This window comes from Spermophilus citellus (genome assembly GCF_964194105.1).
Source record: "Spermophilus citellus genome assembly, chromosome: X".
In the NCBI taxonomy this organism is placed as follows: domain Eukaryota; kingdom Metazoa; phylum Chordata; class Mammalia; order Rodentia; family Sciuridae; genus Spermophilus; species Spermophilus citellus.
Window position 1 is genome coordinate 9,896,655 of NC_138190.1, and position 26,877 is coordinate 9,923,531.

Here is a 26,877-nt window from a genome sequence, read left to right on the forward strand (position 1 = left end):
TGATGCTGGGGTTTGAACCCAGGGCCTTGTGCATGCAAGGGCAAGTACTCTACCAACTGAGCTATATCCCCAGCCCTTCTGCTGTTATTAAAATAATTCACAACAAGGATACAGGATCAAGGTGTTTTTAGGCATCCCCTTAATTTAACATTTTTTTCATATTGAGGACAACACTAATAACTATACTTCATGGACTACTGCTGTGAAGAATTAACCATGTGTATATACAAATTGCATATGTGTATGTATGTGTATGTGTGTGTGTTCATCCACATGCATGCTCACGTGAGTGTATGTTTCATGGTTACTCTTTGACATAGAGGCTGACAGTCAATAAACTACACATTACTTGCCCCTTTACTAAGCATAGTTACTGAACTGAATATACATTGGGTTGAACATATTCCTTAGTTAATGGAGTCAGAAGCCAATAGATGATTATTTTGCTGAAAACTATGGAGAGCTCCATTCCTTAAAAAAAAAAACTTGGTTTGAATTTAGCACTATAAATTTGGGAGGATTATGTTTTTGAGAGGAACCTCAGATTTGTAAACAGGGTAGAGGTCAATGGGATTTGTTTACAGATGCAAACACAGCTTAATCGTGAAAATGCAAGGGTGTCAACTCCTCAAACTTAGGCTTGTCTAGTTTGCAGTTAGTAGGAAAAGCATACTAAAATACAAAACTCACTTGTCAAAAAGGTATTTGGTGTATATACATACACTCACATATAGTACTGACTATTATTTATAAATAAAAATATGTAATGTGCTATTTGTTAGTATCACAACTTTCTCTACAGATAAACTATCAAAATTAAATCCTGTTAAGTATTTGACAGCCTCAATTTTACAATTGGTTACTGTATTTTATACTTGTTTGTTCTTTCAGAACTTGACCTGGTCAGTTTCAAAAGATAACAAATGATACATACTATTTCCAGATTTCTATAATTAATCCTGAATTTATTCCATTTCCATCTGCAGAACATTTGAAATATTTTCCAATGGCATTTCATAGAAATAGGGCTGTAGAGTTCTATCTCAATTGCCAATGGACTTTCAAAAAGAGGTAGTATATTATACGAACAATCATAAAAACCAAGACAAGAAACTAATAACCTATATTCTCCAAAAAACATTTATATCACCAGATCATTAGACACAAGCACTTCTATGGCATAGGGGGAATAAGCACTTCATAGCTTCAAGCATGAGATGCCACCTCCTATAATCATCTGTATTTCTTTCAACTGAGATGGAAACTTGCATCTCACTTAAGGATTTTAGAGTAAAAAGGATCAGGAACATTTCTTCCTGCTCATACCTTTTGGTGTCTTTTCTTTCTCCTGACACTGTTATTAGTCAAAAATTCTTATTTTTCAAAAAAAGAAAAAAAGACTAGGTTCAATTTTTATCCCTTTGAAATGTCTCTCAGTGTATCCCTTATAAATCACTTCTTTATTGAAGTGAATTTTCACTTATTTCTAAATCTCTGTCCCTAAGGAGCACCATATTCTTTAAATTATTTTAGTTGCAATTTTATATTTTACCTTTACCTAGAGTTGGAATTTCAGATGGCTTAAAAGCATTTTCAATTTTATTTTTAATCGTGGCCTGTGAGGTATACTTAGCCTTTTGAAAGGATGTGCTTTTCAGAAAAGTGCCCTAAAATTTTTACATTCCTATAGACTTACACAATTTCAGAGCAGCTCTCTAATAAAATTTAAATTAACAAGTGTTTCAAAAATTGGTCTCACTCAGACACTCTGCCATTTAACTTCCTACAGGAGCTTAATATTTACAGAAACCTGTGAATCCTGACAATCTTGCTTAATTTATTCATTTGAATTTTTTTTACATGCTAGGTTTTACTAAGCAGAATATAAGCAAAGGATTAAATTTTTTTAAAAGATTTAGATAAAAAAATACTACTATATCTGTCTTCACTTCAGTGGTAAATACAGGATTTTTCAATCTCTGCATTATTGACATTTGGGACTGGGTAATTATGTCATGGGGTACTACCCACTAGATGCCCACAGTACATTCTATCTATCCCTAGAAGGTAAAAGAAGTAAGGATGGTGCTAGAATTCCTACTACATGCACAGGACAGCTCCCCAACGCAAAGAATTATCCAGCTACAATATCCCTAGTATTAGTTTCTTGTTTTGGTTTTTATGATTGTCCATATAATATGCTACCCTACAACTTCTGACAAACAAACAAACAAACAAAAACATGCCTCCAGACACAGTTAAATGATCCTTGCAATGGAAGGTGGGAGCAGAGGAAGGCAAAATAGCCCCACTTGAAAACTGCCACTCTGTAAGGAATAATATTTTGTGCATCATTAAAACTAAAAGAACTGCAATGAGCCTCAATATTTTTAAAAAGGGGCATATAAAGCAGAACCAAAATTGATGGCAGTGAAAACAATTTCAAGTATGATCACACTGAAATTGTGATTATAAACTGGTTAGTTTCTGTGCCGTGAGGTCTGACTGCAACTGAATCTCAACTAATTTTAAAGTCATCTCTCTATAAAGGACACCACTCACTTTTAGGTTCCTTTCCAACATTTTCTTTTCTCGCTGAACTTCTTCTCTGCACAAACGGATTTTTTCCTTCCTGTCCGTTGAAGCAGCCATGACACTACTCTTTCCTATGTTTGCTTCACACATCTGTACAAAGTTGCTTTCAACCTTAGCTAAAGCAGAAGAAGAAAGAGAACCAAGGGTAACCAGTTCCTTCTCCAAAGTCAATGCCAAATGATCAACTAGGAAATCCTCATTTTCTAATTTTAAATTTTTGAAGGAACAATTTAAAGGGAGAACTCTGATGAAATTACGAAGGCACTGGAACAAAACTGTTTGATTCCTAAAATAAAAACCAAATATAATATTACAAAATTTGATGAGCACAAAGTAGTCATATACAGCATAGTATAGTAATCAATTGATATTCATTTATATACTATAATGATGTAGAGAACCAAAAAATGCATGCAATCATTGATAAAAGTCAGACTGCAGCAATCAAATATATATAAAACACCAATTCAGTTCATGTTAATAACTGCTTCCTGTTAAATTTCTTTTAAACATTAACATCAGTATATTTTTTTAAAAAATTTCACTATGAAGAGGTAAAAAGAAATCTTAAAATAATTACTAGGCTCTTTAAAAAGTCAATAACAAACATAAAATTAAAGCAGAGATCTTCAGTTTTTAAATGAGGCTATACCTATCCATTCATTCTATACCAGGACATGCCCTTGACATGTCCCACAATAGCACAGAACTCTACAAGGGGATAGCTATTGAACCATAGGGTCACCACACTCACACACACACTAACATCCCAATTTAATGTGCATTACCTGGAATAGACTGTTAAAGTGCCTTCAAATGGGGTTCTTTGTTTCCAGCTGAAGAGTGTCCCATACAAACTTCTTGGCCTTTTACAAAAGCACATTTCTGGACATTCTTTGATTACTTCACATTTCATGCAATCTAAGAGCCACATCTTCATTGAATTCAGGGAATAGGCAGGTGAAATGACTTGAATACAAGATTTGTGCAATGTTGTGAGAAGTGCAAAAAGGTCTTCCATGTCCTCTACAAGAAAAAGTCACAATTTCTATCATTAAACTGTCCATTATCAAATAAATGTTCTTAAAATTTTCTGATTCAATTAAGTATTTGATTAAAAAGTGCCAACAAACCTATGGGTTTCTTCTTTGGAAACGTCATTAAGTATTTCCCACTTGAAAGATCTTCTATACTTAAAAAAAGTCTGCCACATGGAATATAATGATCTTTAGGACAGCTACCATTTTCTCTCTCCCTAATGTGTAGCAGCACAATGCAACAAAATTTATTGAATGCTAAAAGTGGTGAAAGAGATGTTATAGCAGTAAATATCTGTACATATGTTTTCATAGATGGTTGTTCACAAGTAAACCTTTCTTCTTCCTTACTATCAGAGGTCAACTTGATCCTTTTAGCTTCTGATCCTATTTCATCTTGTGGCATCAAGTGTGGTGCACGGAAAGAATCTGTGCTCAACTTAATCACTCTATTTTCACATTTAATAAGCCGAAAGCTGGAGTTACAGGCTTGCTCCATTATCAGCGATAAAGTCACCTCATTCAGGGACCTGTAAAAAAATACAAAGTTTGGTTAATTCTACCAACACATTTTTTAAACTCTATCACCCCATTTTTAAAAATCAAATAAAAGATTAGACACCATACAAATGACAAAAGTTTTTAATCTCTTCTTTCCTAGGAAACATCATTTCAAAGATAAAATATATCAGAGTTAACAGTAAAAGTCAAGCAGATTTTTAAAGGCCCTGTAAACATAGCACTTCTCTTAAAATAGGCCAGCAAAACCACTGGAAATATGTTAGATTTATGGAAACTTGTTTTTCCTTCTTTCTTTTTTTGTGGTACTGAGGACTGAACCCAATGGGCTTTACCACTGAGCCACATTCCTAGCACTTTTTACTTTTGATTTTGAGACAGAGTCTCCCTAAGTTGCTCAGGCTGGCCTCGAATATGTGATCCTCCTACCTTATCTTCGAAAGTCATTAGGATTACAGGTGTGTGATATGGCACCCAACAGTTGGAAAATAATTTTTAAAGGTAAAGTTAAAAATTAACTTTAATTACGATAGTGCTGGATTTAATTTTTGACGTAGTGTTTTCCCCTCAACCTTTTCAAACAAGAAAAAAACTACTCATTTTTTTAAGAGAGAAAGAGAGAGAGAGAGAGAGAGAGAGAGAGAGAGAGAGAGAGAGAGAATTTTTTTAATATTTATTTTTTACTTTTCGGCGGACACAACATCTTTGTTTGTATGTGGTGCTGAGGATCGAACCCGGGCCGCACGCATGCCAGGCGAGCACACTACCACTTGAGCCACATCCCCAGCCCCAAAACTACTCATTTTTAAGAGTTTATTTTGGTAATAATCTAGATTTCAAATACATCTAAAAAATTGCATTTTTATTCCCATAAATTACTTGAATAATATCTGCTTTTAATACAGAATATGGCTGGTTTCTCAGCAATTCTCAGATTTACACTTCTAACAACTTAACAAGTTATGATATAGGCTTATTTTAATATACTCAACATTGTCAACATTACCAAATAAAACAGGTAAGAATGATAATATGACCAATTAGAGGATTTTAACACACAAGAATTTCACTGTGTACCTAGTGGGTTACATGTTAAAAAATTGTAACAATCATATTGTTGGTATCGTTATTCTATGAATACTGCCCTACTGATTGTGGAATAAAACAAGTAATTATGTTGGTACAACTGAGAACTGGGATTCTCAGCAATGGAGAAAAGAGATACCAATGCAAGACTGGTGGTGATAAGTAAAGATCATGAAGTTCTTAGTCTAAATTGGAAACACTAAAAAAAAAAAAAATCATAACCAACAAATGACAACAAAAAAATCTCCTCCCTCTGCCCACTAAAAAGGTCTAGAAACAGCAATGCATTCAAGAGCAAATGAGCACCTTTTATGTCCAAACTCTGGTTTCTAAATTACAAACTATATATAGGTAAATAACTGATGAGCAGTGTTTCTATAGAAGTATTCCAGCTAGTAAAAAAGGAATAATGGAATCAAAAAATCATCATACTGCAAATTCTAATATAATAATGATCACCAATAGCTAATATCACAAAAATGAAAAGATCAGACTTTATATGACTCCTGAAGCAACAGAGCAACATTATCTATTAAGTATTTTCTCAATGAAATTCAAGCATTAATCTGATCCAGGCTCTAGATTCAACTACTACTTTAGAGGAAATACAGGAAACAGAGAAACATGTTTTAACTACTACTTTAGAGGAAATACAGGAGACAGAGAAACATGTGAAGCAATAACAGGATGAAATCAGAAAAATCTTGTCTATAGAACTTCACAGGTCTACTGCTTGGTTCCTTCCAAATACATAAAAGAAACATGTACAAAAAAAAAAAAAACATGAAAAGGGCACATATACATTATGAGGGACTTGGAGATATCAATCAGTCAACTTCAATTTACAAATATTACTCGGATTTGAAAAAATATTTTGATAGAAAACAAGTGAGAAATTTTAGTGTTTACTGAGGAAATTACTGGTAATTTTTAAGGAGGTGATTACATTCATATTCTAAGTCTTATTTTTTTAGATACACACACTGGAAGAGTTACAGGTGAAATAAAATGATGCCTTTGATTGCTTCAAAATAATATGGGCATAGGGGTAAGGAGTAAATAGAGATATAGATGAAACAAGATTAGCAATGAGTTGAGAATTACTGGAGCTCAATGATGGGCAGATGAGGTTCACCATATTGTTCTTTTAGTATGTTTGGAATTTTCTATATATAAAAACATTTTAAAACTAATTCTGTTTATCACATTAAGGAAATAAAAGGTAAGTGGAAAATACAAGAGACAATAAAAAATGACAAGGCAGATCTAAAAAGAGCAAATAAAACTTAAGTGCAAATCATAATAAAAATTAGAAATTCACTGACTAGATTAAATAGCTGAATAAAGATAACTGAAGATAAAATTAGTGAATAGAATATACTACTTAGGATTCATACTGAGAAATGAATAGAAAATATGAAAAAGAAGTTAAAAGATATGGAACATAGAATCAGCAGGCCTAACAAGACTTCCTGAATTAAGTAGAATCCCATGAGAGAAAAAAAGAAGAAACTGGGAGGCATCGATATTTGAAAAGATAATAACTAAGAATATCTTGAGTTGCCAAAAAATTAAAAATCATTTCTTAGAGCCAGGAAATTCTAAGACCTAAAGAAGAAAAAATCAATATCTATATCTAATCATATCACAGTGAAATTGTTAATAACAGAATAAGCCCAAAGAAAGTAGAAGAAAATAATAAAAGATTAGAAATTAATAAAACAGGAAACATACAATTGAAGACTGACATAAAAAATTTGAAGAGACTAATAAAATGAATGAATTTCTAATAAAAGTAATCAAGAAAAAAAAGCAAGACACAAGGTTTGGAATGAAAACAAAAGACTGATAATATGGTTGATAAATATCTGAATCTCTTGGAAACAAACTAATAAACGTGATGACAGGTGAAATGGAGAAATTGCTAGGAAAATATAAGCAAAATGCATTTAAGAATAAATAAAATCTGAATAATCCCATAAGTCTTAAAGAAACTGAATCAGTAGTTTAAAAATCTCTCATGAAAAAAAATGGCCAGGTTTCCACTGCTTTCAAGGTCAGTACAAGCAAATATCAAAGCACAAATAATTCTGAACTTACACAAATTAGAAAAACAGAAAAAAGGAAATAATCCTTAACTCATTTACAAACTAGTATAAGTCCAGGCATGGTGTAGTCCCAGCTACTCAGAAGGCTGAGGACGGATGATCACTTGAGCTCATGAATCCATGAGACCATTATGGGCAACAGAGTGAGACCCTATCACACACAAAAATAAATTAATAAATATAACATAGTATAAGCTGGGCATGCTAGTGTATTCCCGTAGTCATAGCTACTTATGAGGGTAAGATGGGAGGATCACTTGAGTCCAGGAGTTCCAGGCCAGCCTGGACAACACAGCCAGACCCTTGATACTAAAACCAAACTAGTATTGTTTTGGAAAATTTAAGCCAAATTCACTTATGAACAGAAATGCAAATATTCTTGGCTAAACATTAACAAGCCCAATCTATGGATGTACCAAATGATAAATTTCGGTTTATCTCAGTAATATGACATCAATAGAAAATTGTTAGCACAACTCACCAACTTAAAGAAGAGACAAAAAAATCTATATAATCAACCAGTCCAAAACTCCTTAGAAATTCACAGAAACAAGAACAAATCCATATCTCAAATCTACTGGGTAAGTAATCTAAATTTCCTACTGTGTTGAGCTGCACAAATATACTTACATATACTACAAGGAACTACCTGGTCTCTCTCTGCTTGTGTATTTTGGGGTTAAATGCAGCCCTATGATACTATATTTAGTCTATTTTGTCTAAAAAGCTCTTTCCTAATCTGCAGATAACACAGACATTACTTCCCTATACATGATCTCAAAAGAGAAAAGTCCTCTATTATCAGAACCTTTTGTTACTTAATTAAATTTTCACCAATCCATGTTAGTCAATAGTCTCTAAATGTTCGAAATATTTCCAAATGTTTGGATAAAAAGCTCTATATGTTGTTTAATAAAATCTGAATAATCCCATAAGTCTACCCTGAGACTACAACATCTTGATTTTTTAAATGCACTTTCTTCATATTATTAACATCAATGCATTTGTATAAAAGAGATACTTCTACAGCTATGTTGGCTAAGAGATATATGGTACTGAGCATTAGGAATGGGGCTAGTCTGAACCAAAATGTGATATAAAAACTTGGTATAAAAAATAAACCTAAAATATCATTAACAATTTTGATACTGATTACATGTTACAATGATAATTTTTAGAATATAGTAAGTTAAATAAAAACATCATTAAAATTAATCTCATCTACTTTTATTTACACTTTTTAATATGGACAGTGCTGACCTAGAGCATTAGCATAACATTATCACATCAGAATTTACTCACAGCTTCAAAGATGATGTTTTCACTCCAACGATTAAGCTATCATCCATGACACGGTACCACAACTTCTCTACTAGCTGTTCTGGATCTTGAAAATTGTCTGGTATCTTTTTATCAGAGGTATGAACACAGTTTTCTTCTTCACCACAAAAAGGAACAAGATATCCCTTATACAAAAATATGTTTAAATAACTGATTACAAAAAAATGTATCAAATGCACCAAAATTAAAATAATGTAAATTAGCTTTTGGTCAGGTCTTATTGTTTAAACATTTTAAAATAAATTATAATATACCATATTATATGTTATACATAATTTACTAAAATAAAATGTATAAAATATAACATTAATTATATTCTCAGATTAACAAGCATGATCTGACTGGAACAAGATGAATTATCCAACATAGAACTAGCAGGGATGTGAATCTGGAATCAGTCCAACAATATGGACTTCAGGTATACCAAAAACAATATATATTTTTTTTAGTTGTAGATGAACACATTACCTTTATTTTGTTTAGTCTTTTTTTTTAATGTGGTGCTGGGGATTGAACTCAGTGCCTCATGCGTGCCAGGCAAGCGGTCTACCACTGAGCCATAACCCGCCCACAATCCAATATCTTATCAGCAACTCTCACTAAGCTGATAACTGTAGACTTTTGTATTAATAAAATCAATTAAACTTATCTTTGGACTTGTTTATAGATTGTTAAAATTCATTCTTAATGTCCAGGTCATACTCAGTAATTTCTGCAAACATGTATATTTATAAGAACAATAGAAATAGTGGTAGTAGAGATACTGTTTATGTCAGGCACTGTTCTAAATGCCACTCATGTATCAATTTATTTAACCCTTATAATAACTCTAGTATCCTAACTTGGTTGTATTATTGTCTACATTTTACAGATAAGGAAAATGAAGCACAGAGAAGTTAAGTATCTTGCCAGAGGTAAGGCAGCAAGCAAGTGGCAGAGCTGGGTTTGAACTAAAGCATACCTATTCCAGAGCCCTGCTCTAACAGCCTACTCTGTGTCTCTATGTGGTAATTACTGCAAAAAGATATGGGCCCTTAAACACAACAGTGCACTAACATGTTCCTACTGGCTTTGGCCAGAAGCTGTGAGATCTGAGGCAGACTATTCATCAGAAATCTGAGGAAATTGTTACTACTTGCCAGTCTTGTTTTTAAAATTAACAATGTAAAGATCCCAAAATGGGGCCTTGAACATAGTGGTTTCAATTCATTTCTAAACATTCTTTCTTCTGTATAATACTAGCAAAATTAATGCAGTAGTTGGGAAGGGAATGGGGAGATTCAATTTTAACAATGACTTTTCTGAGGTCTCCCAGGAAATTAGAACAGTGATAAAGAAATACATGATGTGCTTTCCTTATGTTTTTTACATTAACAGGATCCGTTTTTGGACCAAACCCCTCATATTGCTAAGAATAAAATGCAGGCAGGGGACACAGAATGGCCAATATAGGGCATGGGGTTGTGGCTCAGTGGTAGAGTGCTTGCCTAGCATGTGTGGCAATGGGTTTGATCCTCAGAACCACATATAAATAAATAAATAATCTACAACTAATAAAAAAGAAAAAAGAAAGAATGGTCAATATAGAGGAAGTCAGGGCAAGGCACAACAGTGGACTTGAGAAAACAAAATGCCACATAGTTTCTCTATGCAATTGTGCAATGCTGGTCTTTCTCTGTATGTAATTAATATGCATAAACACTACTTTTTATGAAGTCTGAACAGTTTATACTAACTCTTAACATTACTGTACCAGCATAAGTAACTGCAGGGTACCTGAAAAGGATCATATGATGGTCAGCCACAAAGAAAAAAGAGTTAAATTATAAAATGCACATAGAAGAACTAAGAAAACACAGCAAAGGGGTATTTACTAGAGGAATAAATATTCTTAGAAATAAACAATGCAATTGACTAAAAGAACAATCATCATGCTAATGATGAAATTATGTCATCACTAATATAAGGTCAAATAATGCTCAGTATATTCTATTTACAAATTCAGGAAATATGTAATTTACTCATGAGTAATTCCTATCTAAATCATACAAATAAAAGTTAATAGTTAAATCTTTTTTTAAATTAACAGAACTTGTTCCTCAAGGTTTCTGATAACTGAAATTTAATTTAATTAACCAAGATTTAATATCCTACAGGATTGCATGCAAGTAGGTAAAATATTGGCTCCTTAATCAAATATTTTTCAATGCCATAAAAGTTCACCATTATAATTCCTGCCATTTTTGTTCTTGATCTACTGCACAGCATTTTCTAATATATTCCAACATTCCAATTTTAATAACTCTTCAACAGCTTGCAGATTTTTGATGCATAAAATGATAAAATGGCCACGATTAATTTTACCTCCTCTGCACTTGATGTACTATCATCTTTCCCTTGAACCAAATTTATTAAAGCTCTCCAAGATTTCGAAATAATTTTCTCCTTAAGCAAGAGATGCTGCTGTAATTCCTGAACAGAAGCCAAACCAACCTGTAAAGTAGAAAGAAAAATAGTTGCCAGTGTCATAATTTCAAATGAAACCAGGCATACCATTAATTCAGGATGTACTTTCTCCAAATGTGTTTTTCAATTCATTTTTCTATAAAAAAGCAGAGACTATTTCTCAGAGCAGAAATTTTTATTTATAGATTTAAAGCCTAATTACAAAAAAGTATTTTTTTTTCCAAAGGAAAATACAGCATATGACTGCAATATAGAGTTTATGTTTCAAACTGAAAGAATGTTAATCTAGTAGCATCCATTTCAGTATTGAGTTAAGTAACTAGGAATCAACACGGATAAGAATCAAATCCTATTAATCCTCTCACCCTCATCAAAAACTTTTTTCTTGTTGAAATAATTTCTGCTTCAAAAACAAAGCCTCCATATAAGCAAAGACATCATCATGAATAGAAATGATCACTCTGAATATGATAGTATGAAACCCTCTGTTCATATAACAAAATTTTAAAGATGACACATAACAACCCTGACATGTTATAAGATGATTTTTGCATCAATAAACTCAGTGCTAGGATGAACTCTCCTGGAAAAAAATACTGAAAAAAAATACAAATTTAGCACTGAACTGGGCATATAGCAACACATTCCTTTTATTATACCAGATAAACAGATTTCAGCACCAAGGATGAAACATTCATGGAATATATTTTGCTACTGAAAATTTAAAGGGTTATGTCATTGAACTGATAGAAGTTGTTTCATTTCAGATGGCTATCTGAGGCTCTTTAAGTATTAATCTAGCTTTTAATAAAACATGCCTTTTTATATTTAAAAAACAAAATACATTCTTCTTCTGGATTCCTTAAGTTTTCAGGCAAGCCAATTTTATTTTTATCAATGAATGTAAGTTAGAATGTAAAGACTGAATTATTTCTATATCTTAACCTCATTGTACAAAGTATATAAAGTGTCTATGTAATATTTTAAACTTCTATCTAATATTTTAAACTTCTCTTGTTGACCTAGTTCTGTGAGTTACACATCTTTCATGGTCCACCACTCATTCACTCAGTAACTCATGGCTTGTGTAGAAGATGTACTCATCAGAGATATGTAGCCAAATCTGAGTTGCTGGATGGGTATGGAGTAGAAGAAAGTACTATGTGGGCAGACTGAAAATGAACCCTCAGAAAACTAGCTGTGGTGTCTTGCCTCCTCTGTCTTCAGTATATCCCCAGCCACAGGACTAAACAGTGAATCACAAGACTAGTTAAAATAAATTTCATGGCAGAAAGAACAGTACAATGGACTCTAGCTCTAGCTCTGCAAGCCACTTAACTTTTCTGGTTCTCTATTTGTTTCCTCATGTGTAAGATGGGGGAAAGGAAGACTTGCTAACTTCTTAAATGGCTACTAACATTAGAACTTTATTATCCACACTGACAGCTGCTATTAATGTGTATTCTTAAAAAGGACACTACACTATCTTTATCCCTCACCTTCGTATGTCCATGCTTTCTCTTTATATTGTTTAAAACCTTTTATAGTTTCCTTATCTTTATGAAATTTTCTGGATCATTTTTCTAATACATGCTGATTCGCTAATTTGCTTTACATTTCTTTCAACACTTTAACTATTAAAGTCCTCTGTTGAGCTTCTTTAATTAGGAAAAAAACAGTATTTGGTGACTTTCTGTGAGTGATTAATTGTGATGCCTTGTTTTGTATGTGCTATTATTCTGTGAGTAGCTTATTTTCTTTGAAAAAAAAAATTGTGAGATTTCTATGAGGACGGGGATAAATGTGTATTTCCAGAGAGGATTTTATATTTGTTTTTGCCAAGTGCCTGGGGCATCACTGTCGCTGATGAAGGTTCAAATATGCTCCCAGGGCAAAAGAAGCATCAGTATTTTGCTTGTTTCTCTGGGTTCCAGACTTAAAAATTTGATTTAATAATTTGTTCTTATATTGTGTCAGGTTGTTAGAGCTTTTAAGAAACTTCAAATTTTTTTCATCTATATTCCAAGTTATTTTTTAATCACAAGAGTTGGCCTGCTTTATAAAACAAACCTTTTATAAATACATGCTTTCATAAACTACCCTATTATGGCTTCATTTCTAAATCAATATAAAAATAGCTTATTCTTTTTGACACCTATATAATGTTCCATGTTTTGGATATATCATGATTCATTCACCACAATTCTTAAACATATGGATTTACCCTTTAACACTCTTAGTATTTATAAATGCTACATAAACATCCTTATGAAACCACCTTGGCACTTGAGTGGTAAATTGTGTGCTCAGCATACATGAAGCCTTTGGTTCAATCCCTAACATCCAAAAAAAATTCATCTTCATCCTTAGAATAGGATTTCTAGAAGTGAAACTGTGATAATAAAAAAGATACATGTGATTCACATTTCAATAGCTATAACAAGTTTCCCCCTAAGAAGGTAGGACCACTTAATATTTGCAACAATTCTGTGTAAGAAGCCACATTTATATTAAAGAAAATAACCCTTTGTCATTTATTATAATCTTTTCCCACAACTTTTTATTTACTTTACTTTGTTCAGGCTTCAAAAGTTTTTAATATATTAATCTCTTCCTTTATGGTTCTACATCTCTTAACCTGTTTTATTTATCTACTGTTCACATTCTTATCTGTGTTTAATAAGCATTTAGTAAATTCACTTTAATAAATGAAAAAGCTATGAAAGAATTTTAAAAAGACCTACAAAGTACTAAAACTCACTATGCAGCTCTTTCCAGAAAAAAGTCTGCCAATCCTAGGGATAGAGAAAAACTTAAATGGCACTACAAGGAAACAGACAATCCAAAAGGAGGGACCACTGGCCTGGTCTCCTTATTAGAGTCATTTTAAAAACAGGGGAGGGTAGGAAGGGGTATTATTCTACATGAAAAGAACAACAAGAGATATGATGACCAAATATAGATATGAACTCTGATTGGATACTAAAAAAGGATATACAAAAAACATGTTTTTAACAAAACAATACATTTCAATATGGACTAAATCAATAAGATTGAGGGATTCAGATTAATTTTCTTTTTCTTTTTTTTTTTTTTTTTTTTTTTTTTTTAATTTGGTACCAGGGATTGAACCAGGGCACTTATCCACTAAGCCACATCCCCAGCCCTTTTTTTGTATTTCATATAGAGACAGGGTCTCGCCGAATTGCTTAGGGCCTTGCTAAATTGCTGAGGCTGGCTTTGAACTCATGATCCTCCTGTCTCACAGACTCAGACTAGGATGACAGGCATATGCCACCACGACCAGCAAGATTAATTTTCTCATTGTGATAATGATATTGTGGTAACACAGGAAAATGCCCTTATTTTTAGGAGATTTTAGCTGAAATACTTGGGAATAAAGTATTTTAACATTTGTAATTTTCACAGGGTTCTACAAATATGTGTGTGTACACACACACACACACACACACACATACACACAGATGAGGCAAATATGATTTTTAAAGCATAATAAAAGAGCTAAGCACGGTGGCACATGCCTGTAGACCCAGCTACTGAAGAGGCTAAAGAAGGAATATTAAGCCCAAAAGTTCAAGAACAACCTGGGCAAAAGAGCAAAACACCATCTCAAAACATTAAAAAAATAAATAATAGTTGAATCTACATGGGTACTACAGAGGTAATCACTATATTCTTCAAACTTTTTAATATATTTACTTGACTATTTTATATATAACAAAACATAAATATATACAAAAATAAAAAGGCAGATTAAAAACATTCAACTTACAACCTCATTTCCATATACATTTGCATCAAATCATAATAAAACTATAAGAATATAAACATGAATGTGTTTAAGTTGGTATTTTACATAGGTACTTGTTAGTTTCTTTTCAGTAGTTACTAGCAAAAATCTCAGTATTTTATGGGAGATATTACTTTAGTACATTTGAGGGGAAAAAAAAGATTTTTTAAGAGAATTTTTAATGGAAAACTTGAGGGTACACTTTTCATGTTTGAAACGTGTTATGATTTATCATATTTGGTACCCCTCTAAAGGAGATACTGTAGTATATCAATTCTGTAGGCCAGAAAGAATATGTTTTCAAAAGTGAGCCTCTTATATTTTGTCTCATGAGGCTTATTAAATCTACACAATCTTACTATAAAGATATGTGATTTTTAGATGATATATTTTAAATAATGCTATAATAGCTTTTACACAGGTGCCAAAAAGGTAAAGATCCTTTGAAATACCATTTTACCCTAAGTGCTAAGCTGTTTATACTTTAAGCACCTTTCTTTCAGTGTTCTTTCCTTAATTTAGAATACCATTCATCAAAAATCAAAAGCAGAATGAAGGGAAGTAGGGTAGGATTAGGAAAGACAGTAGAATGAATCAGACATAACTTTCTTGTGTTCATACATGAATACATGACCAGTGAAAGTCCACATCATATACAACCACAAGAATGAAATCCTAATTAGGATAAGTTACACTCCATGTATCTCTATTATGTCAGAATATACTCTGCTGTCATATATATCTGAAAAGAATAAATTTTTTAAAAAAAAAAATCAAAAGCATAAAGCAAATAAAGACACTAACTTTTAATCTTTTTTCCAATGGCGGAATCATCAAATAACAATGTTCTGGTTGGTCTTCAAATAAATCATCTTCATTACAATTCAATGGGTGACTCTAAAAAAAAAATAAAACAAATAAAATTTGAAATAAAATTGAAAATTTTAATAAAATATGATTAAAATTTATCCACTCAAATATTACCCTCAATTTTATGAAAAGCAAATTGTATTTCCCTATCCCCTTGTAACTAGATAAAATTACTATGGTTATTACTATTACTACTTAAAATTAAAACCATGGTTTAAAAGTATTAGTCCATTAGCTTTCTATAAAATTATAAAAACCTTTAACTAGAGATTATAAGAATTATGTTCATCTTACAACTAAAAAAAAAATTGAGGTTTGGAAAGATTTTCCACAGATCTAAACTGCAGAGCTATAATTTCTTTTATGTTCAAGATTTCAAGATATTTTGAACTATTACTTCTTTAAAAAGTTTCACTTTATTTTATTCCTTAACACAGTATTATCATGTTTATTGTTATAAAAATTGATTTTTCAGAAGCAACAAAGTTATAGTATTAATGTCATTTGAATGACCATCAGATATACCATATTCCAAATTTATATAAAGTCAGTTTGTATAATATTTGTTGAGAGATTCAATGTATATATTTAAAAGATTCAATCTATATATTTTTAAAATTCAAAAGTTTAAGTATAAAAGAACAAATATTTAAATGGTGTGTCAAAAGCTCTGAAGTACTCAAAATTTCTTAATACAGGACTTAAAATAACATACAATAAAAGAACTTACTGAATAATTTATTTTGTCAAGATTTGTTATTTTAAATGAGTTCAAGGAGTCCTTAAAAAGGAGCAGTACTTGTTCAGTTCCAGTTCCAACAAAGTCATCTATCAGTACTGAGTTAAGTTTTTCCCACTTAGCAGCAATCTGAGAGAAAGTGCACATTTAAAGAGGAATAGAGAAGAAAAAAAATCAGATGTGATATAAATAAGTCCTTTTCTTTCATGGAGTAATTTGTTATCCTCAATATTACAAATGGGTAATGAAAATGGTAGTTTAAAAATTAAAATAAAATAGGGATCAGAAAACACAAGTCATTAAAACAACGTCATAAATACCAAGGTACCTAGATTTAATGCTTTATTAATGTTTGTCCAAGGACTGTCAAATTCCTGATTTCTCTATGAATATCCTATTATAAGCTATTTATAAATTCTAACACTTCTCATAAGTAAATCTTTTGTAAATTCTAACTTCTATCATGAGTAAAACTCTAGTGAAGATTCTTTTTCTATCAAGGATAATTTACGGAAAACCTTCATTCCCATAAGCCTTAGTGTATATGTATCTATGAATAAGAACAATTACCCAAAGAATTCAGTTATATTCAGTAACTGGCACTACTAGTACACACTTAAGAACACTCAAAGCAGATTAACTTAAAAGAGCATCAAGATGAACTTATATGCTTAAACCCTGGGGAGGGGGGACAGAGCTATTATCAGGGGAACCCAAAGGTAAATGACCATAACAGTGGGACACCTAGAAGCATCCCACCTAGTGGAATGATTTGGCCAGTTTATATTAGAACAGGAGACCCCTAAATCTGAAATGGAAGACAGCTACTTAAAGGTCCATAAAGCTGAAAGCCTCCACATTGATCCCTTGGAAAATTAACACCATGAGGATGAGATTCCCCTTTCTCCCTGAGGCAGAAAAGCCTCACTCAGAATCCAGGAGCAGAGGCACATCTAGATGACACAGGAGGATGGCTTGTATTAGGGCTACAATGTTAAGTAAGGGTCTTCAATCTATATAATCAAATATTAATCTTACCCCTCTTGGGATAATTTCTAAAGCTATGATTCTTCTTCACTTGTGCTGGAAGACTGTTTATTTGAAAATCCAGAAGCCTCCCAAGATTATCATGGAACTTAATGAACTTTAGGAAGAAACATTAGTAATGAGAATGTGCTCAGCATGCAAACATCAGAGAGCTGGCATGCATGAATACACACATGGGTAATCTACACTTTGAGAACGGCTATCCAATACAAATACAGGTGAGCCACAAATGCGTGGCATACATAATTTTAAACTTTCTAGGAGCAGTGAAAAGGTGAAACTAATTTTAATATACATACAGTCACCCCTCAATATTGGTGGAAGACTGGTTCCTGGATTACCTGCATATACCACCTACATCTTCCCATATATTCATCTCTACATTACTAATAATACCTAATATTATGTAAATACTATATGATTGTGATTATACTGTATTGCTTAGAGAATAAGCATACAAAAAAGTTGGCAAAACTCATGGATATAGAACCCTCAGATAGAGACATAACTGCATTAACCTAATACATCCATAATACTACTATTTTAATTCAATGTAGTCAATTTTAAAAATGGAGATATTTTACTTTATTTTTTACCAAGTCTTTGAAATCTTATATATATTTGACATTCGTAACACATTTTAATCCAGACCAGACACATATCAAGCATTGAATAATAATCATACATGGGTAGTTGCTACCACATCAGACACACAGCTCTTTTCCTATTGACAATATATCAATATTTGATTCAGGTATACCTGACAATGACCTCAGTTTTGAAACGCCTGCTTCAAACATTCTTGTCAAAACTTGCAGAGAAAATTTCTCTTGAGAGAGAGACAGCTGTTTCAAGTCCTATCACTGGATTAAACATACCTGGGACTTTTAAAAAGAGCTGATCTGGGAGCACCCTAACCTTGATTTTCATTATTTACTCAGATTTATGCTTGTTTTATTTTACCTATCTTTGTAAGTTGTCTTAATTTCTTCTTGGAAAGAGGTAGTAAAAGAATGGATAGATGGATCCATAGCCACCCCAAAGGAAGATTGCTTCTGGGGACAAAACTGCTATCAAAGAGATCATCTTATTATTTAATAAGGTATTCACTTTATTATCCAAAACCTCTTACATAATACCACAAACAGTAAATTCCTTTCAGAACTCAATGTTAGAAAAAAATTTCCCTTTCAGAATGTTCAATCACAAATCTAGCATATTTACTTTTTTGTCTTAAGTGCTAAGTTAGTAATGATCAAATACAATTATTTTATTTCCCTTAACCTAGGTTATCTGACATGATTATATTTACAAAAAGTTAAAAATAGTTATATCAAAAGACAAAGAATTACATATAGTTATGTATTTATATATTTCCAAATTCAAAATGGCAATACAAAAAAATTATCAGGTGGTATTCAGGTAACGTTAAGAAAAAAGAACAATGTGACACTTATGACTTTAAAGTCAGAACTATAAAAATTCATTTAGATAATAAAACTTCAGGGTGAACTCCATGAATCACAGAAATGCTTAAAAGGTATCAGACCACCAACTGAATTATTAGAGATTAAGCACTGTACCTGAAAGTTCTTTTTCCAAACAGCACAAGCATCATTGGACCTAAATGATACAATGAAAAAGAGGTTTCCTTCACCTGAATCCAGAAGCTGAACAGCACAAGGATCTTCAAATGGAAGCTGACACAAACGTTCAGGAGTCCCATTTTGGAATGAAATCAGCTGATTCTTTCGAGTAAGGGCAATCATAGACATTCTAAACTGGTTGTTGACAATCTCAGTTGTGCAGACATGCACACAAGTTACCACACTGCTATAAGCAGGAGGGATAATATACGTATCACTTAATACTTCTTGATTTTCAAGAGAATATACACAAAATTTGGTATTCTGAATTGCAAAATCAGATTCTGAGGGCTTTTGGTTGCATTCTTCCTCAGATGAATCACATTCTGTTAATCCCAATAAAACTATACCTAGATTTCCAATCTCCCCTGCCCATTCAATAGAGGAAAAGTTAACCGACACACTAATTACATTGCGAGTGTGGGAAGAGATACAGTACAATGTTTTGACATATTGCCATAAAATTAAAGGGCCATTAAGAACCCTTATGCTGTCCTTCAACTCATGGGATAGTTTAAAAGTCAAATGCTTTTCAAATCTATTGTTACTGTGAAGACACAGTAGAAAATATTTGAAAATGTTATTTTTATTGCTTCTTATCAAAATGTAAGGGAGGTTAATTCCAGTTTTGAAATCTGACACACAGTTGCAACATAGAATTTTTAAATGAGAGTATTCTTTTCTCATGCTAAAGAACCCAGTGGACTTCAGAACAAATGTTCTTGTTTCTCTATCAAACACCATTCTTTTGACATGTAGTGTGGATGGTTTTGCAGGTCCTTTATCTGCAAAATTTCCTTGAGACAACTGAAAAACAAGGACTTCTCCATTATAACACAAGAGCCTCTCTTGTTCTTTAGATGACATTGCTTGTTTACTAGGCATTCCACAATATCAAGTCTTTGTGCTGATCCAATTTTCAAATGCAAATTGATTCCAGTTGATGCTTTTAATCCTAAAAAAGAAATGAGAAAAACTGCCATGAAGTAGGCAGAGTTGAAAAGAAAGCACATTTCTGCAAGAAAATTATCACACAGGCAACCATAAATTTCACTAAGTAAACATTTTTTAGCTTTTTATAGTACATACTTTAATGACAATGTCACACTTATCAGAAAAGAAATCCCCAATAGTATTTCTATAAACTCTGTAAAAAGTTTGCTAGAATGTTAATTACTAATCAAAAAAAAAAAAAAAAACCTGAATGTGTTAACAGCACATATTTAAAGCTAAAGCTTTATATGCTATATTAAAAGTGACTTCAGACATTCTTTCTGGCACAGGGAATTTCTTAAGGGTTCTACTTCTCTGTCTGTTTCAAACTTACCAACTCTTTTCTATTTTCACCTTAGCACCTATAGAATGACAATTCAGTTAATCAATAGTTTACTTGTCATGAAGCTCAGGGCTCTACCCAAATAAGGTGATTCCCAAATTAGACTCCCTACAGTCCAGGCACTTGGGCTCCTGCTTCCTGAAGACAAGAGTTTGTACAGGCTATATGACAAATATAAAATCCCAGAAAGAAAAAATAAGAGAGGCTAAAGCAAGGCTGAAAAAAATCTCTGTAAGAAATTAATCTTACTTTACAAATTAATCTTAGTTTACAAAGTTATTACCTGAGGAAGTCATTATTCTTATTCAAAGTAGGGAAAAATTGAGGATTAATACAATTATTATAATGGATAGTACAATTATTAATCATTCTTGCTTACTATATGCCAGGTACAATACAGGCACTATTTAATGCTTACAACTATTCTCTTAAGATAAGTATTCTGCTGGGCATGGTGGTGTACGCCTATAACTCCAACAGCTCAGAGGCTGAGGCAGGAGAACTATAAGTTCAAAGACAGCCTCAGCAATTTAGCAAGGCCCTAAGCAACTGAGAGACACCCTGTCTCAAAATAAAAGAAAAAAAAAGGGGGGGCTAGAGATGTGGCTCAGTGGTTTAGCGCCCCTGGGTTCAATCCCTGGTACCAAAAATAAAATAAATATTCCTATTATCCTCTTTTAAATGTGAACACCTTATTTTAATGAAGTTAAGAAAACTTCCCAAGGTTGCAACAATGATTCACAGTTACAATACTAATCAGCAATCGTTCTAGACTTGGAAATGAGGCCCTCTGACTCCTGAGTGTACACTTTTAACCACCACACTGTCCTGGCATCCATTTTCTTCTTCTGAACAAATTGGTTATAAGAAAGGTAACTGAAGAGAATTAGTAAAATATAATAAAAATCAAAAGAAATAAACACACACAAAAGAAATGAATACCAACCATCTAAACTGAACACACGTTTTTTAAAAAGATGTCTTCTTTATTCAGTGATTACACATACTGAATCACTGCTTTGATAGTATTTCAAAGTACTACTGAATACTTACCATATGCTAAGCAGAACAGGCTTAGAATCTGAGTCTTCCTTTTGCTAGATGTGTGACTTTGGGCAACTTACTTAATCTCTTTGTTCCTCACAACCACATCTGTATAGAGGAGTATAATAATAATATCTACCTAGCTGGGCACAGTGGCACATGCCTATAATCCCAGCAGCCTGGGAGCTGAGTCAGGAGGATCATGAGTTCAAAGCCAGCCTCAGCAACTAAGCAAGACCTTGTCTCTAAATAAAATAACTAAAAAGAACAAATAAAAAAATTAAAATGAAAAAGCAAAAAAGGGTTGGGTATGTGGTTCAGTGGTTAAGCACCTCTGGGTTCAATCCCCAGTACCGAAAATTTAAAAAATAAAAAATAAAAATCTACCTCACAAGGTACTAGGATTAAATATAAAGCACTTCAAATAAAGCCTGTTAAATAGGAAGTACAGTAGTACTCCTTGTCATCGGTCTTGCTGTTCGTTACTCATGGTCAACTGTGATCTGAAAATATTAAACAGAAAATCCTAGAAACAATTCATGTTTTAAATTGTGCACTGTTTTAACTAAACTAAGGTAATGAAATTCATGCTGTCCCACCCCTTCTTATCTAGGACAGAATGTGAATTAATTATTCCTTTGTCTAGCATATCTATGTTTCTGACTGTTTAAATAGGTGTCTCAATTATCAAAGTGCTTAGAGTCAAGTAACCCTTATTTTACTTAACAATGGCCCCAAAGTTCAAGAGCAGGGATGCAAAGGAGGCATCAGAACACAGAATTTGGAAAGACAGGTTAACTTGGGTACTATATGACAAAGCAGCAGGACATATAGGAAAAAACATTATATATATAGAGCTCACTACTACACATGGTTTCAGGCCTTCACTGGGGATTTTGGAATATATCAGCTATGTATAAGAGGAAACTACTGTACTCAAATAAATGTTTACTGCTAACATCGTTGTCATCATAGTCATCATGGCTAACTCTGGCCCATAAAGTATTTAACCTTCCAAACATCAAAAGAATAGTTACATACTTAAAGATTTGTGAAGAAGGATTCCCGTCCACTATAAATAACTCTCATATCCTTCTCCCACTTGTGCACCATTTTGTATTCCAGAAATTTCAACTGTTTGAGAAACAACTGAAAACTAGATCCTTTACAAGTAAATAAGATTCTTTTTCCTTGAATGAGAAACAAACTCCAAAAGCTTAAGTTTTATTTATTCATGATAAAAATCTATTAATAGTTCAATTAGAAAAATGCATCACTATGAACCATAACCTAAAATTGAAGTCAATGTAGACTGCATTTTACAGAAAGGACTTTGATTTACAGAGGCAATTTTACTTACAAGCAGATTCAATTAGCATTTATTTTCAAACTGGAGATGTCATATCTTATTATCTAATTTCCAAATATATCACTTATGGTTTTAAAATGTGCTCACAAATTCTTTGTTGCAATTTCCATCAAGAAGTGGCACTTAATTGTGCTCCCCTTTGTGTGAAGGCTGGGTATTGTGACTTGCTTCTAGCCAAGAGAATAGGGCAGAAGTAATTTTGTGACTCCAGGATTGGGTCATAAGGAGCAATGTGGCTTCCTCTTTCACCTCTTAGATCACTTGCACAGGGGGACACAACCTGCCACACAGTAGTCCCATGGAGATATACACACAGCAAGGAACTGTGGCTTCCTACCAACAACCAGCAAAAAAATTAGACCTTCTGCCAAAGCCATATGAGTGAGCCTTCTTGGGAGAAGATCCTGCAACCCCAGGAAAGAGTCTGAGCCAGAACCACCAAGATAAGCTGCTCCCAAATTCCTGACACTCAAAATTAGAAGATAATAAATGTGCTGTTTTAGTTGCTAAATTTTGGAGTATATTCATCTCCTGGTATCATGGGGGATTGGTCATGGGACCTCCCGCAGATACTAAACCACCAGAGTTCAAGACCCTTATATAAATTGGCAGAGCATTTGCATATATAGTCAGCTCTCCATATCCATGGGTTCCTCATCTGTGAAGTCAACCTATTACTAATCAAAAATATTCAGAAAAAAATTAAGTCAGTACAGTACATGCCTACTTTCTTGTCTGGCCATTATTCCCTAAAGGATAGAGTGTAACACCTATTTACACAACATTTACGTTGCATTAGGTATTATAAGTATTATAGATATTATAAGATCCAGAGATGATTAAAAATAGATGGGTATGTGTAAGTGGTATACAATGCCATACCATTTTATATAACAGATTTGAGTGTCAACAGATCTTGGTATCTGTGTGTAAGGGTCTTGGAATCAGTCACCCAAGGATACCAGGAATGACAGTAACCTATGTTGATACAAACATAATAGGCTGGCAATTAGTTATTTCCCTTATCCACTCTTCTCTACTAATCTCCTCCCTCAATGAACATGGTACTTCTTTTAATTCATTTTGGCACTATAAATTTCAAAACTCTTTAAATAAACTACCACTATGGTTCAGAAACATCCTATAAGAGCACTATAATATCTGCATATGAAATCCAAAAAATGTCTATATCAATTGTAAGCAGAAAAATCTTTGTAAAAAGAGGTAGAATTTAAGATGCCCAACTGAACACAATCTTACAAACATAATGTTGACAGATGTCCTTTTAACCATATAATGACATTGTTAAGTGAATTAAGTTGTCTACCAAATATGTCCACCATTAAAATGGCTTCCCCTATATTAACCATTTATTGGGAATCTATCCAGAATTGATTTCCCCTTTTCCTTTCCCAAAATTATCTAATATGCCTAAAATGTCAGTATACGTAGGGGAATGGTGATTTACTAAGTTAAAGAATTAAGGAACATTAAGTTAAAGAAGAATTTCTAGGGGCTGGAGTTGTGGCTCAGTGGTAGAGCACTCATCTGGCATGTGTGAGGCACTGGGTTCAATCCTCAGCACCACATAAAAATAAATTAATTAATTAAATAAAGTTATATTAAAAAAGAAGGCTCTCTATGCCATACTAAGAACGTCTTTCTTCTATAAGCAATAATCCATTGAAAGACTTCAAATTCAGAAACCACAAAATTGTATTTCTGTGTTATAAAGACCTTGGTGACAGTGTTGAAGATGTGAATGAAGCAAGAATGGAAACAAAGCTAACAATTAGGAGTAATTAATGAAAGGGAAAGATGACTTTGGAATGTAATATGGCAGTAAACCAAAATGCATATACACAGCTATTTAATTTCTAGATAAAAATCCAGGGAAATAATGTCACATACAAATAAGGACATTGCTCTAGAATGTCCACTGCACTATTATTTGCAATATAAAAAAAGTAAAAGGTATGTGTAGTGCGGTGACATGTATCTGTTCCCAGTTACTCAGAAGATTGAGGTGGGAGGATCCCAAGTTCCAGGCCAGATTAGGCAACTTGGTAAGATTCAGTCTCCAAAAGAATAAAAATGGGGCTATAGGTCAGTGTTAGATCATACCTAGCATGCCTGAAGCCCTGGATTCAATTCCCAGTATCACAAAAAAGAAAACTCAATTACCATCAATAGGATAATGAATACATACAGATGGCTTATCACACAATAGTTAAAATGAACATATTAGAACTGTGTTAATGATCATAGTTACATTTCAAAAATAAATTAAAAAACTAAACTGCAAACAAGAGATACTGTAGTATGTTATTTACAGAAATGAAAATATTTAAAACCCGCATCATATACTTTCTGTTTACCTATAATTGCTATATTCTCTAAGTATTTTATCTGGGAATAGTGGCAGGGACTTCTTTTTTCCTCATAGAATAGTGCCAGGTACTATTCTAAGCACTTCTGTTTAATCATTTATGCCTCGTGACATCCTATGCCATAGGGATTATTAGTATATCATTTCAAAAATGAGAAACTGATGGACAGAATTTCAGGATATTCCCAAAGGCCTACAGATAGAAAGTGCCAGAGTTAAGATTCAAACCCAGGTAGTGGGGTCCAAAATATAAAAGCAAAACTAAACAGTTTATGCTAAATGTTGAATGGCTGATGATTCCAGACAAGGTGATGGATATCAGGGTCTGGTAGTGGAACTAGAGGGAAACTTTAGTTATAGCTGAATTTATTTGTTTATTTAGTGGTGCAGTAAGTGGAACCCAGGGCCTCCAGCATGCCAGACAAGTGCTCTACCACTGAGCTACATCCCAGATGAAATAGTCTCTGCATATGTATTCAAACCATTTTTAGACAATGTGTTTGATTTTTTTTCCCGGAAAAGAGTGTAAATATATGAAACAGTCTGGGGCAAAAAGATTCTGAAGTGCCATATTATAGTGGCTGTCTACAGATGATGCAGAGACTATTCTGACAACTTCTTTGTTGTTTTCAGTACTTTTCAAATTTTAAGAAAGACAACATTGCATGCACAACGATTTCCTTTCACTTATTGGTTTTTCATTAACGAACCTGAAATTTGTTCCAGTACTTCATAAATCCAAACCTTTCTCAAAACTTGGCACTATTGATGTTTTGCGCTGGCCAGCCATTGTGGTTTGTTCTATGCATTGCAGGATATTTGGCAGCGTCCCTGGCTTCTGCCCCCTAGAAACCAGTAGATCGGCTTCCCCGAGTACTGAGAATTGTGACAACCACAGATTTCTCCAGAAATTACCAAATGTATCCAGAGTGGTAGAACCGCCCACCGCTCCCGTTGAGAACAACTACCTTAATTAAATCAGAAAGACGCTTTTCATTTTTTACTTTACATAATTGAGTCTAAAGATTTCAATGATAATTTTTCTTTTAAGTATCACACACTCCAAATGGGAAGGATGTTGAAGGGATGAAGAAAGTTTTCAGAGAAATAATAGCGGAATACAGCAAGCACTTAAAATTCAATCCTTCTACTGAAAACAGATCTAGGCCCCGGGAAGCCGGTTTCCCTCCTGCTCTTCCGCACAGTGAAGGCAAGGGATGCAAGTCCAGCCCGCCTCCCACTCCGCGAAGTCGGAGAGGGGAAAGGAGCCGACTCTGCCTTACCTTAATCAAGCTACGTTCAGGAAAACCCACGCAGGTGAAGAGCCCGAAGTTTCCAAACCTCCCGCCAGCGCGCTGCATTCTGGGAGACCCCGCGCGGAGGCTGCGTGGAATGCAGAGGAGGAGGAGCGTACCGAGTGGGCTGGGAGACGGTTGCCATGGGAGGCTGAAGAGGCGGAACCTCCCGGGAGTGT

The 26,877-nt window shown here is 33.4% G+C and overlaps 1 protein-coding gene across 1 annotated transcript; it reads right to left on the reverse strand.

Moving 5' to 3' along the window:
• Positions 1-1,823: 1,823 nt before the first annotated feature.
• FANCB (FA complementation group B) lies at positions 1,824-26,760 on the reverse strand. The gene is made up of 9 exons (XM_081276805.1): positions 26,687-26,760; positions 19,203-20,220; positions 16,564-16,701; positions 15,768-15,860; positions 11,051-11,179; positions 8,648-8,811; positions 3,729-4,162; positions 3,384-3,621; positions 1,824-2,881 (listed from the first exon to the last, which is right to left on the reverse strand). Exons 2-9 carry the CDS (start codon positions 20,148-20,150, stop codon positions 2,470-2,472), a joined length of 2,556 nt encoding a protein of 851 aa, XP_081132931.1. The 5' UTR covers positions 20,151-20,220; positions 26,687-26,760; the 3' UTR covers positions 1,824-2,469.
• Positions 26,761-26,877: the final 117 nt, after the last annotated feature.